This window comes from Moschus berezovskii, chromosome 25 (assembly GCF_049115385.1).
Source record: "Moschus berezovskii isolate FMDL1 chromosome 25, NW_MosBer_1.0, whole genome shotgun sequence".
In the NCBI taxonomy this organism is placed as follows: domain Eukaryota; kingdom Metazoa; phylum Chordata; class Mammalia; order Artiodactyla; family Moschidae; genus Moschus; species Moschus berezovskii.
The window spans coordinates 7111428-7123213 of NC_142484.1; the positions used below are offsets into that span (position 1 = coordinate 7111428).

The 11786-nt window shown below is 59.1% G+C and overlaps 2 protein-coding genes across 3 annotated transcripts; one reads left to right on the forward strand and one right to left on the reverse strand.

The window, feature by feature from the left end:
* Positions 1-5: 5 nt before the first annotated feature.
* MUS81 (MUS81 structure-specific endonuclease subunit) lies at positions 6-5552 on the reverse strand. Of its 2 annotated transcripts, none has more exons than XR_008684394.2 (16): positions 5127-5552; positions 4902-5031; positions 4588-4673; positions 3703-3801; positions 3543-3611; positions 3303-3388; positions 2867-3007; positions 2607-2702; positions 2403-2524; positions 2212-2309; positions 1541-1657; positions 1353-1448; positions 1039-1069; positions 857-960; positions 272-355; positions 6-182 (listed from the first exon to the last, which is right to left on the reverse strand). XR_008684394.2 is itself a non-coding variant. In XM_055415506.2 (16 exons), the coding sequence occupies exons 1-16, from the start codon at positions 5259-5261 to the stop codon at positions 116-118; spliced, it is 1659 nt and encodes a 552-aa protein (XP_055271481.2). In that variant the 5' UTR covers positions 5262-5548; the 3' UTR covers positions 6-115. The 2 variants fall into 2 exon arrangements, 1 of the variants encoding a protein (XP_055271481.2); XM_055415506.2 differs by having other exon boundaries at positions 1039-1167; positions 5127-5548.
* Positions 5553-7855: 2303 nt separating this feature from the next.
* CFL1 (cofilin 1) lies at positions 7856-11370 on the forward strand. Its single transcript, XM_055415509.2, has 4 exons — positions 7856-8011; positions 9868-10175; positions 10438-10514; positions 10716-11370. The coding sequence occupies exons 1-4, from the start codon at positions 8009-8011 to the stop codon at positions 10826-10828; spliced, it is 501 nt and encodes a 166-aa protein (XP_055271484.1). The 5' UTR covers positions 7856-8008; the 3' UTR covers positions 10829-11370.
* The last annotated feature ends 416 nt before the right edge of the window (positions 11371-11786 follow it).

The window sequence follows — 11786 nt, forward strand, 5'->3', positions numbered from 1 at the left end:
ACGCGTAAAAATGTAAACACTTAAGATTTTTACTGTAGCCCAAAGATTCTGGTTAAAAGACTGGGTGGTCTGGGAAGATGGGGGCAGATGGGGGTCTGTCTTGTGGCATACAAGCTCAGGTCAGGGGGCCATAGCTGCAGTAGAGCTGTGACAAGGTCCTGCTCAGAACGGGCCCCAGATTCCTGTGCAAAGAGAGAGGCAGGTAAGAGTCAGGTGAGCGAGGGTGACCGCAGCCCGCCTACCCCCCGCAGGCTCTGTCTCCTGCCCTCACCTCTGCAGCGGCCCACACTTGATGGTGCTCAGTAGCATCTCCTGTTCCTTCGGGGTGGCACAGGCATCATAGGCAGCCAGTAAGCTGAGGGCGGGATGGGGAGGTTGATTTTCTAAGTCTTGACAACGGCTGACTGCTGGCCCACCCTGAGTGGCTCGGGCCAGAATCATGGGAGACAGGCTAGAAGGGGTCAGCCTGGGTGAGAGGAGTCAGGACCACTGCCGCCCTTCCAAACCCAGCATTCAAGGCCCTGCTCCATCTTGCTCCCCCTCCTTTCATGCTCCTGCAAATGTTTTCCCAGAATGGCTCTTCTTGGCCCCATCTTCATGGTCCACCCACTCCTCCAGAAAGCCTTCTCTGCTACATACCAGGTCTCTCCCCCCGCCCCAATGCCTGAGATTCTGTCTGGTCTTGCGTGGCTCTGTCTTCCTCACCACCTGACCTCCATGAACTCTTCAGGTGTCAGCGGGGTCAGTCCAGCCCTCACAGCACCCGACCACCCACAAGGCACTGGTTGAGCTGATGACCATGCTGAGGGGCGGGCTGCAGGGGACAGCAGAGGACTGGGGTTCCGTGAGCACCTACCTGGCAGGGGTGCTGTACCGAGCCACCAGGGCTGCCGCCTTCTCCCCGCTCACCCCGCGCACCTGCATGAGCTGCCTGGCAAACACGTCCCGCACAGACTGGGCCTGCAGTGGGGGGGTGACATATCAGGAGTGGCGGAGGGCCAGAGCCTGGGAGAAGGAGGGGCTGGGCAGAGGCGGTACCTTGTTCTTCATGGCTCCCGCGTTGAAGTCGCTGAAGGTGAGGAGTGAGCAGAGAGGGTTTGGGGAGGGCCCGGCCTTTGATTCAGGGTCCCCAGAGGTGCCCCAGGGGCGACTGCGGAGGGTGTGACCCTGAGGGAAGAGGGCACTGAGGCCAGAGCTCTAGGGGACATCACCAGCCAGTCCATGCCCCATCCCAGGCCTCAGTGGGCCAGCCTGAGACTAGGGAACTCAGTCTCCTCGCCTTCCTTGCGGGAGCACAGTACCCAAGTAAGGGGCCAGTGGTGAACAGATGGCACCCGGTGGAGTCTGCTCACCTGGTAGAGCCTCTGCAGGCCCTGTGTCAACAGGGCCAGGTAGGCAGCCGACTCCTTAATGTCCGCTGTGCGCTTCACAAAGAAGCCATCGATGACCTGGGGACGAGGAGCCAAGGGAAGAGGCGGCTCCTGAGCGGAGTCACCGACCACAGGCTCCCTGCGGGCCCGGCCCTGCCCTCCCGGCTCACCTGGGTGTTGGTGACAGCCTGCAGCAGTGTGCTCTCAGGAAGGCTGAGGTTGTGCACCGAACCATGCTCCTCCACCATGTACACTCGGCGCCCCAGGCCACAGCGCTTCAGCCGGAACTGAGCAGGCAGATGTGGGTCGGGCAGGTCAGGCCTGGATGCTCATATGCTAGGTGTCCATCATGTCACCCTCAAAACCGTCATGAGACCCTGGTCCCACCAGTTCGCCCGCCACCTCATCTTCCCAAGCTTCTCCACCTGCCTCAGAAGGGCCTCCACACCCTGGCTCATACTGCTGCTCTCCCATGGAAAGCCCCACTACCATCTCAATGATGCCCATCCCTCTCAAGCCTCCCTTGGCCTACGTGTGGCCTCACCGTGGGGTCAACCCAGCAGCCAGCATGGAGACACAGCCCCTGTGGCCCCATCCTGGAGAAGAGAGCCTTGTCAACTCTGGACTGCAGGAGCTGGACCCCCTAGGGGTCCTTAACGTGCTCCTTAGCTCTGCCCAGAGACCCTGCACACCTACTGTGTGCCCAGAGGGGCCCAAGGGAGTTTGAGTTCAGGCCACCCTGGACCAGCTCGAGAGGGGATGTGGCCGGAGTTGTGGGAGCTCTGCCTGGAGACCACCCGGAAGTGCCCCAGAGCGGGTGGGGGCACTGAGCCTGCCGGACCTTCTGCTCCCGGAAGCGGCCATCGATGATGCTGCTGCACAGGTCATCCAGCCGCTTTCGCTCCACGATGTGGTCCAGGACTAGCTCTGCAGGTTGTGCTGCCCGGAGGCCAAGAAGGGTCCCGTTAGCTCGCAGCCCTTCACCCACCATGCCCAGCCTCTGGCCTCCCCCTGCCTGTCCACACCCCTTACCTGGGTCTCTGGGACTGGTCTCCTGGGCCACCCACACGAAGTCCCCAACATGCAGCTTGCGCACCGTGTGCATCACGCGCAGCCGCTGCAGCTCTCGGAGCAGCTCTGGCCTGCGGCCCGCCCTGGAGTTGCACGGTGGGAGACCCAAGTCAGTGTCGGCCATCATCCCCCGACCCTCTCCCTCACCAGGCCCACCTCACTCACCCCTTGGTCTCGCCGACGTCCACACACAACAGCACCCTGTACTCTCCAGGCCCCAGCTCCAGCGGGGAATGCTGGATGCTCCTTTCGCTGGCACCACTACCAGGGAGAAGAGGCGGGCGTCGGCCTGAGCCGGGCCATGGCTGCTGTTCCCCTAACCCACAGAAGGCGGGGCGGCCACAGTCAGCTGGAGCTGCTGGAGGTGGGGTGGGGTCTTGGCCTCATTTCGGGGACCCCTCCCGCTCCCCTGTTCTCCTCCTCACAGCTCAGCTGAAGCCGATTCTGGCACTTCAGGCTCCTCCCCAGGGGGCTCCTCCGACCTGCTGCCCACATTCAGCAAGCTCAGGCCCTCTGAGTCAGCCAGTTTCTGGGCCAGCTCCAGACCCTGCGGGGTCAGCGAGTACCTGGCGGGTGGAGAACACAGATCTCCCTTCTTCACTCATGCCTGGCAGGCTCTCCTGCTGGTCCCCCAGCTAGGCTGGCTTCACCCGCCTTGGCAACCTTTTACAAACAAGTCCCGGGGCTCCCTAACTTCCCTCCTTCTGGCCGAGTTCTCGCCCCTCAGATCAGCTTCCCCTGGACCTGCCCAGGGCCGTTCCTCAGGTTGACAACAAGCACATCTCTGACTGCACGGCCACCCTCAGCACGGCATGCCTGCCCCCCCGCCCTGCCTCCCGCACCCCATGGAGTTCGCCCCACCTAGCTGGCTGGTGTGTCCTGAGGACCAGGTTCCTGTAGAGAAGGGAACGGAGAGCTGGCCAGGAGCGAGCACTTCCAGGGGCCACCTGTTCATAGGGGAGGAGACCCTTAGAGAGCTCCCAGGTCTACCTTGTGCCCACTCCCCGTGCCCCATGCCAATGCTTTCTCCCAAGGGCAGCCTCTGGAGGGCTCAGGGTCAGATCCAGAGCCACTTGGCTCCCTTCTCCCCCCTGTGCTTACCCTGGGAACCTTTGGGGCACACCTCTGCAACAGCTCCTCCTTGGTGAGGAAGCCCTGGCCGCTAGGATTCTATAACCAAGACAGAATCGTAACCAACACAACGCCTGGGCAGCAGGCCCACCACTTCAGTTCCCTAACTCCCAGCTTGGTAGGCGCTCACCTGGTGTTCCCTGTACAGCTGCAACAGAACTGCTCGTGCTCCTGAGTGCCGAGTTGGCCAATAGCTACCAGGGCCTCCTGCTTTGAGCTGGGTTGGGACCTGAAAGGTACAGGGGGGCTTTGAACCCAAAACCAACCAGCTGTTGTAGACAGATTCACTGGCAGAACTGAGGTTCAGGTCCTATCTCAGCAGGTTAAATAATCCTGGGCAAGTCACTCAGAGGGGCTTTCCTGGCGGCCCAGATTGTAAAAGAATCCACCTGCAATGTGGGAGACCTGGGTCCGATCCCTGGGTTGGGAAGATCCCCTGGAGGAGGGCACAGCAACCCACTCCACTATTCTTGCCTGAAGAATCCCAAAGGACAAAGGAGCCTGGCAGGCTGCAGTCCATGGGGTCACAGAGTCAGACATAACTGAACGACTAAGCACAACACAATACAAGTCACTCAGCTATCTCTCTAGTTTTTGCAACTAGTTTGTAACTGTCCAGTTTGTCACACAGGCTATGTGATGGGATGATCTCCTGCAAACTTGGGATGAGACAGTGGACAGTCTCAGGGGATGGGATTGGGGCGGGGGTGTAATCTGCCTGGCCCAGCCTCAGTTCTAGCATAGGACAGAGAAGGTAAGGCAAGAAGACTCAACAGCAAATTCTACAACTTACTGGGTTTAGCCCCCTGAATGGCTTGATTATGGAACTCTCTCAACTGACTATTATAAGTCACTATCCACACCTACAGATAAGAAAACTAAGCATCAAACAAAATAAGTCACTTGCCCAGAGCCAGGTGGGATTAGGACCCAGCACAGCTAAGTCCCCCAAGCCAGAAAAATCTTACTCCTGGTGCTCCTGCTTTCCCCTCTACTCCCCCTGATCCTTCCTCACTGGCATGGAAGGGTCCTGGACTTCAGCAGGGGGCCTTTCCCGGGCTGGGCTCTTGGTTCCGGATGGTGAACACGGGGCATGGTCACCTGTGGGAGGAGAAGAGCGTCAACCCCGGACCCTGGAATCCAGCAGGCAGGATGCTGCCAGCTCAACTGGCTGGTGAAAGCGATCGGGCTCTGAAAGAGCCACTAGCCCCAGGTCAAAGAGCAACTTGAACTGGAGTAGACAGATGAAGCCAAGGTATCCTGGGTGGGTACAAAAGCTGCACCTGGGGGAAGCTCAGGGGATTACCGAATCCTTCTCCCAGCGCTCACCAACTGATGCTTTGTGCTGCTGGAGTCGCCGGTCCAGCATCCGGCAAAGTCCGTCCCCGAAGTGCTGGAGAATCTTAGCTTCCTTGCCGCTGCGCAGGGGCAGTGGATACCGCCTGAGGGAGCGCAGCGCCTGGCGCGGGTAGGGGGTACATGATTGGGTCAGGGTAGGCCTGGTTGTTCGTCCCGGTCCGCACCTGTTCCCCATCCGGCCCGGCCAGAACCCACCTTCTGAAACACAAATTGCGTGCGGCGCCCTCTGCTGGCTGCCTCGTCCCGCCACTCGGTTAGCCAGCGTACGAAGAGAGGGTTGGGGCAAACAGGCAGCGGGCGTTTCCGGCCCAGCCGGACGGGCGCTGCCATGAGCCGCAGACCGGGTCCTCTGGCGCCTCACGCCGGTAGGACTGAAATGCTGCTAGTTTTGGAGACGGGATTCGAACACCTGGTTCCGGCGGAGGAGGGCGGGACTTCTCTAATCACGTGGTCCCACGCGGTGCATTAACCAGAGGACGGCCTTCTGCCGCCCTCCCCGCCCCTGCACTTCTCCTAAGTGGTTGGTACCGACCGCTGTATCTAGCACCTTTCGCCCTCCCGCCGTTCCCGGACAGGACCAGCCTTTGGGACGCGCCCCTCCTCCTTTACCAGCCTTGACCCGCCTCTTCCTCTCACCACAGATTCCAGAGCGAGGGTTGTCCTCTTTGTGCAGGGAAGGAGGCGGGCAATATGGACAGCGCCCCCTGTGGCTGGGAGGTCTGGCTGGGGAGGCGCGTACCGAGGTGATTTCCGTCTCGCTATAGCGGAGGACCGTGTAGAGAACCTGGCTTGTTTTCTTTTTCTCCGCACTCACCGTACAGGTGGGGGAACAAATGCGTGCAGGTAGTTTTGTAGGAGAGACTTTAAGAATGGGTGCAGGGAATGAGGACACAAAGGTAACTCAAGAGGAGCTGAAGAACCTTTCGAGGAAGCGGTTTTCTATCCTGAGCTGGGGCTCCTCCACCCTGGGATATGGGGGAGGGCCGTGAAGCCGGGGACACGCAGGGAAGGCCTTCAAAGCTTGGAGGACAGGGAAGAGGGGACAGACAGCAAGTAGAAAGGGAACAAATAGGAGGTGCTAGATATCGGTGGCTCAGTCGGTAAAGAATCGACCTGCAGTGCAGGAGACCTGGGTTCGATCCCTGGGGTCAGGAAGATCCCCTGGAGAAGGAAATGACAACCCACTCCAGTATTCTTGCCTGGAGAATACTATGGACGGAGGAGCCTGGTCCATAGGGTCGCAAGAGTCGGGACACGACTGAGCGACTAAACCACCATCAGACATCGGGGAATGTGAGGGGCTGAAATGGGCACGCTGTTGGATTCGGGGTGGAAGCCTGGCAGTAAGAAGCTCGGACAAAGGAAAACACTTAATCGTTTTTGTGACTTGTTGGAGGTGGGGGACCCTCAGGGAGGTTAAGATGGAAACTATCCACAGGGGTCCCAGTTGAGCCCGAGTCTACTCGGTGAGTTAGAGCAGCCGTCAGGGGTTATTCCGGAAGTGGAGAGATGCAGATCGGGGGCCGAACCGGAGCGGAGCAGAGAGGCGAGCGCCGGGGCTCCAGGCCAGCCCTTTCAAGCCCCGCCCAACCCCGATCGCTCACCCGCTATCACGCTCCACACTCCCGCCTCCCGCCCGACGCTGCCTTATAAGGAGCCTGCCGCCGGCCTTCGGATTGGCCCCGCCCCCTCTAGTCTCTTGTCCTAATAAGGACATCTAGGGCATCCCGCAGCTAGGGGCGGGCGGAGCGCGTCTCCAGGGTAACTGCGAAGTCTCCCTCCCCCTCCTCGTTGCTCTAGGAAACTCCGAAACTCTAAAAAGGTGGAGCCAGTCTTATCTCCGGCTGGGTCCCTAGCGGTCGAGCTGCGGCCCCCCACTGAGGCTCCTGGGAGCTCGGTTGGTGGGCGATGCGACGGGATGTCCCCGACTACAACCCCCAGCATGCTCTGCGACGTACCCCACTCGGGTGTCGCTAGCCGGCTCCTGAAGACCACGCTTCCAGCTGTTTATTGTTCCACCCTTTATTTTGCGGGTGGGATCAATGCCCCGGGCCTCTTGTTTGGGACCTTGTTTTCTCTTCCTGCAGACTAAGAGGTCTTCGAGACCGACGAAATGTTCCTGGAGTCCCCCACTCCAGTTTGGTTTTTTTTGAAGGTTATGCTCTCACGGAACTTCTGTCTCAATTTTTGAGGATATTAATTAACCATATGCCAGGTTACGAACTCGAGAATGAGATTCAAGTCTGGTTTAATATATATTTCCTTTTTTCACTGTCTAGTAGAAAAGCACATACTCTTTGAATCGAATGCACAAAACCCCTTCTCCCTTTATTGCCTCATTAATCTGCCAAACACCTTTCGGTACAAATCTCTTATTTCCAAACATTTCCTTGTAGCTTTTCCTTTGTGTTTTTTTCCTCATTTTATTGACGTTGCATATACCTTTTCTTAGTAGACAACATGGAGGATGCTTCATGAATACTTATCGTATTGGAGGAGACTTATACTTGAGATTCTCCTTGCTCTAGGACTGGATCCCAGGAAAAAGAATAAATAGGTGCTTCAATTCAGAAAAGTTAAATACTAACTCACTGAAAATTTTCATACCAACGTATCCAGAAAGTGCCAAGATGAAGCTTAGGAAAATCGTTTCGCTACTGTGTAAAGAGCCGCGAAGCCAGAGTTTATTCTCAGGTCTTATTACCAAACGCTGAGGCCTTCGCTGAGCTCGGAGCATTTCCTAGGAAATTGGACCAACGGGTGCGCTCTCCGCGCCACAGCCCCGCCTCTCTCTGCTGTTTCGGACTACTTTTCCCAGGATGCAACGTGGCGCTCGGAGGCCGTCAGACGAAGAAGACTCTGTTACCCAGCGAGCCCGAAGACGGCGCAGGGCCCTCGGACTTCATTTCCCGTCGGCCCGCAGGGGGAGCCCCGGAAGCCCGCCCCGCCCCTCATTGTGCGGCTCGTACTAAACGGAAGGGGCCGGGAGAGGCCGCGTTCAGTCGGATCCCGGCAGCAGCTGCAGCGGCTCTCGTCTTGTAGGCTCTCCTTGCTATCGCCTTTTCGCTTCCGGAAACATGGTGAGCGGCAGGCCACGGCGCCGCGGGGGAGGCGGCCGCGAGTCGATCATCTGGGCGCGCGAGAGGGAACGGGGGCGCGACGTCGGCACCCCCTTCCCCAGCTCCCGGGGCTGGACGAGGGTCTCGTGCTGAGGGGCGGGCGGCGCCGGGACGCGCGTGCGCGCCCGCGGGCGCCGGGGAGGGCTAGCTCGGACGTCGCTCGCGCGCCCCCTGGGCTCCCTTCCCCTCCCCCACCCTGCTGCTGCGCCCGCGCGGCCCAGGGCCGTGGGGGAGGGGTCCGGGGCGCGCGCGCGCCCGTCCCCTCGCGGGGCCGCCGGAGTCGCGCGCCGCGGCGGGGCCGCAGAGAGTCGCTTCTCGGGGACGCGCGTCTCGACTGGAACACGCGGCATCCAAACCTGGCCCGGGGGCGACGGAGGAAAAGCGCGCGAGCGGTCTTGGCGCGCGCGCCCCACCCAAGGGCTGTTACTGTCTCCGCGTCACCCTCCCTCTCGAGCGGGGTCCGTCTCGAGAGCAGGTGGCAGGGATGCCCGCGAGGGGCGGGGGCGGCGCGGCTGGCGGGGGATGCGGGGGTGTCTTGGCGCAGGCGCCAGCGATTAGGGGCTTGCACCGCGCGCCAGAGAGCGGACCGCGAAGGAGTCCTCGGCCGTCCTCCCGGGCTAGCAAGCCCCTGAAGGCGAGCCGGGTTCGCAGAGTACACCCGGCGGAGACTGGGACGGCGCTCCCGGCCGGCGCGTGCGCACACGGTCAGGCCCGGCCGCTGGGCCCGAAGCCGTGGACTAACGGGGCCTTCGGCTCTCCCGGATGGGGCCTGAGGGTGGAGCCGCGTTTAGGGAAGTGACCCAGGCGGGCACCGCCCGGAAACCACCCCGTCCCCTGTGTTCGGCCCGAGGGCTGCGAGAGCCGAAGGTTGTGTAACTTGCCCAGGCCTGCAGCTCAGGGGCCCGATAAACTCGTCGGCGCAGGCGCTTCCACTGGGTTGAGGCCTTCCGCGGTGCAGCTGCCGCTGGCTACAAGGTGTTTTTTTCGGGGAGGGGGCTGACTCTAGCCGATCTGCTTTCACCGCCTACTCCGGAAGCGGCTCAATCACGTGGCCGGCTTCCTCTGCAGTTCCGGGAGCGGGGGCAGATTTCACCGTGGACCGTCACTCCCTCTCCTGGCTAGGGTGTCCCCCAACACGACCTATAAGTTTAAAGAGCTCTCAGAGACTGTGGGCACTTGGATTTGGACCACTGACTCCTATCAGCGACTTGGGGCCTGCATTTTTCCCGTGTAGGGCTTTAATTAGGGGTTTGTTGTTGCTTTGGTTTGGGGAGACCCAACCAGAAAAGGGAATACCTTGTGTAATAACTACTTTGAACCGTGCTGATGGACTTGCTAGAACCGTTGGTGGGTCCTGATTCTATAGAGATGACTAGGAGCTGGGTCCCTTTCTGCTCTACGTGAAGTTCTGAGTCAGCACTTTATGCAAAAGCTGAGACTGTAGAAAACGGGGTCAGTAGTCTGTCGGTTCTTTTAATTTTGGACTCACATCTTGGCCAAGGCTCTGCTTCTCACAGGTCGTGGATCTCTAGCCTGCAGGATGTCGGGGTGGGGAGGAATGCTGTTGAATTATGTGATCAAAGGTCTCTTTTTCTTTGGCTGCTATTCTGGGATTGTGTCACATCTGATCCTTTGACAGTGACCTGGGTGGGAAAATACTGCCACTAGTCCTGGGAAGGGGATTAATAGTAACCTCTTGGGGCTGAGGACTATACTTTGTTGGCCTCTAGACAGATCTCCTAACAAAGCAAAAGAGGGACTTCAGGGCATGTCCCAGAAACTGTCTCCTTACGAGGTGCGTGTGGCTCGTCCTCTAGGCCTCTGGTGTGGCTGTCTCTGATGGGGTCATCAAAGTGTTCAACGACATGAAAGTGCGTAAGTCATCAACACCAGAGGAGGTGAAGAAGCGCAAGAAGGCGGTGCTCTTCTGCCTGAGTGAGGACAAGAAGAACATCATCCTGGAGGAGGGCAAGGAGATCCTGGTGGGTGACGTGGGCCAGACGGTAGACGACCCCTATGCCACCTTTGTCAAGATGCTGCCAGACAAGGACTGCCGCTACGCCCTCTATGACGCAACCTACGAGACCAAGGAGAGCAAGAAGGAGGACCTGGTGTTCATCTTCTGGTGAGCTCCTCCTGCAGGCACCTTCCCCTTTCACCTGCTCTAGCTGTGCCCCACCCCCCTTTCCCAGGACAGGAAGGTCTGTGGCTCCGACTTAATCCAGACACCTGCGTGTCAGAGGAGGGTGTTGTAATAGAACGCTTGTGAATGAGGAACTTGATGAAAGCGTGAATGTTCGGGCCCAGCTCAGGGGTTTCTGGAAGTTATTTATTGCTTGAGGGCACTTGCTGGGTTTGGAGGCAAGTTCTCTTGTGTTGTCTTCCAGGGCCCCTGAGTGTGCACCCCTTAAGAGCAAAATGATCTATGCCAGCTCCAAGGACGCCATCAAGAAGAAGCTGACGGGTAAGGGCCAACATTGGTGGTGCATATGCCCTTGTGCTTGGGCCTTGGCTGCTGGGTGGGGTGGATGGCATGGCCCAGGAGATCCCTGCCCGCTGGAAGGTAGCCTGGTCCCCTCCATCTGTTCAGACTGGCTCCTTCCCAGCCACAGCAACGCCCTCCCCCACCCTTCTGCTCACAGATGCTCCCCCTTCTTCCCCACAGGGATCAAGCATGAATTACAAGCAAACTGCTATGAGGAGGTCAAGGACCGCTGCACCCTTGCAGAGAAGCTGGGGGGCAGCGCCGTCATCTCCCTGGAGGGCAAGCCTTTGTGAGCCCCCTCCAGCCCCCTGCCTGGAGCATCTGGCAGCCCCAGACCTGCCCACGGGGGTTGCAGGCTGCCCCCTTCCTGCCAGACCGGAGGGGCTGGGGGGATCCCAGCAGGGGGAGGGCAGTCCCTTCACCCCAGTTGCCAAACAGCCCCCCCACCCCTGGACCTTCCTCCTTCCTCCACCCCTGACGGTTCTGGCCTTCCCAAACCGCTTTTGATCTTGATTCCTCTTGGGTTGAAACAGACCAAGTTCCCCCCCCCCAGGAACCCCTGTTTGGGGGGGGCTGTATTTTTTTTAACGACACCCCAGTCCCCCACCTGTTCCTCCCCTTTCCCATGCTGCCAACTTCTAACCGCAATAGTGACTCTGTGCTTGTCTGTTTAGTTCTGTGTATAAATGGAATGTTGTGGAGATGACCCCTCCCTGCGCCGCCTGCTTCCCCTCCCCACTTTCCTCTGGTCACAGCCACTCATGGAAGCAGGACCAGTAAGGGACCTTCAATTTAAAAAAAAAAAAAAACACAATAAAAAGGCTCACTAATGGGACATTTGTTTCAAGGTTGGGGCCCTTGTGCGGGAGGTGGGGTGGAAGAACGAGCAGCATCCTCTGTACCCACCTCTCCAGCCCCCACACAACCTCATTTGACCCCTGTGACTGGCTGAGCCTCCTTTCCTGATAGTTCCTATTCTTTGTTTTATAGCTGGCACCAGGCTGGCTATCTAGGAGGCAGCTCAGCCAGGGTGTGTCTGCTACTGCCTGCAGGGGTCCGTTGAACAGGGGCTTCATGCCTGAACTAGCTGTTCCTGTTGCCTTGATCCAGGTGGGCAACGGGACGCTGAGGCCTGTCCTCTTATTCCCCACGCAGCCTTCCCAGATGTGGGCTGTGAGACTGCAAATCACTGGTTGCCTCCTGAGCTTGTTCTTTACCTTCAGTAGTTGGTCTTTTGCTCTGCCTTCTCCC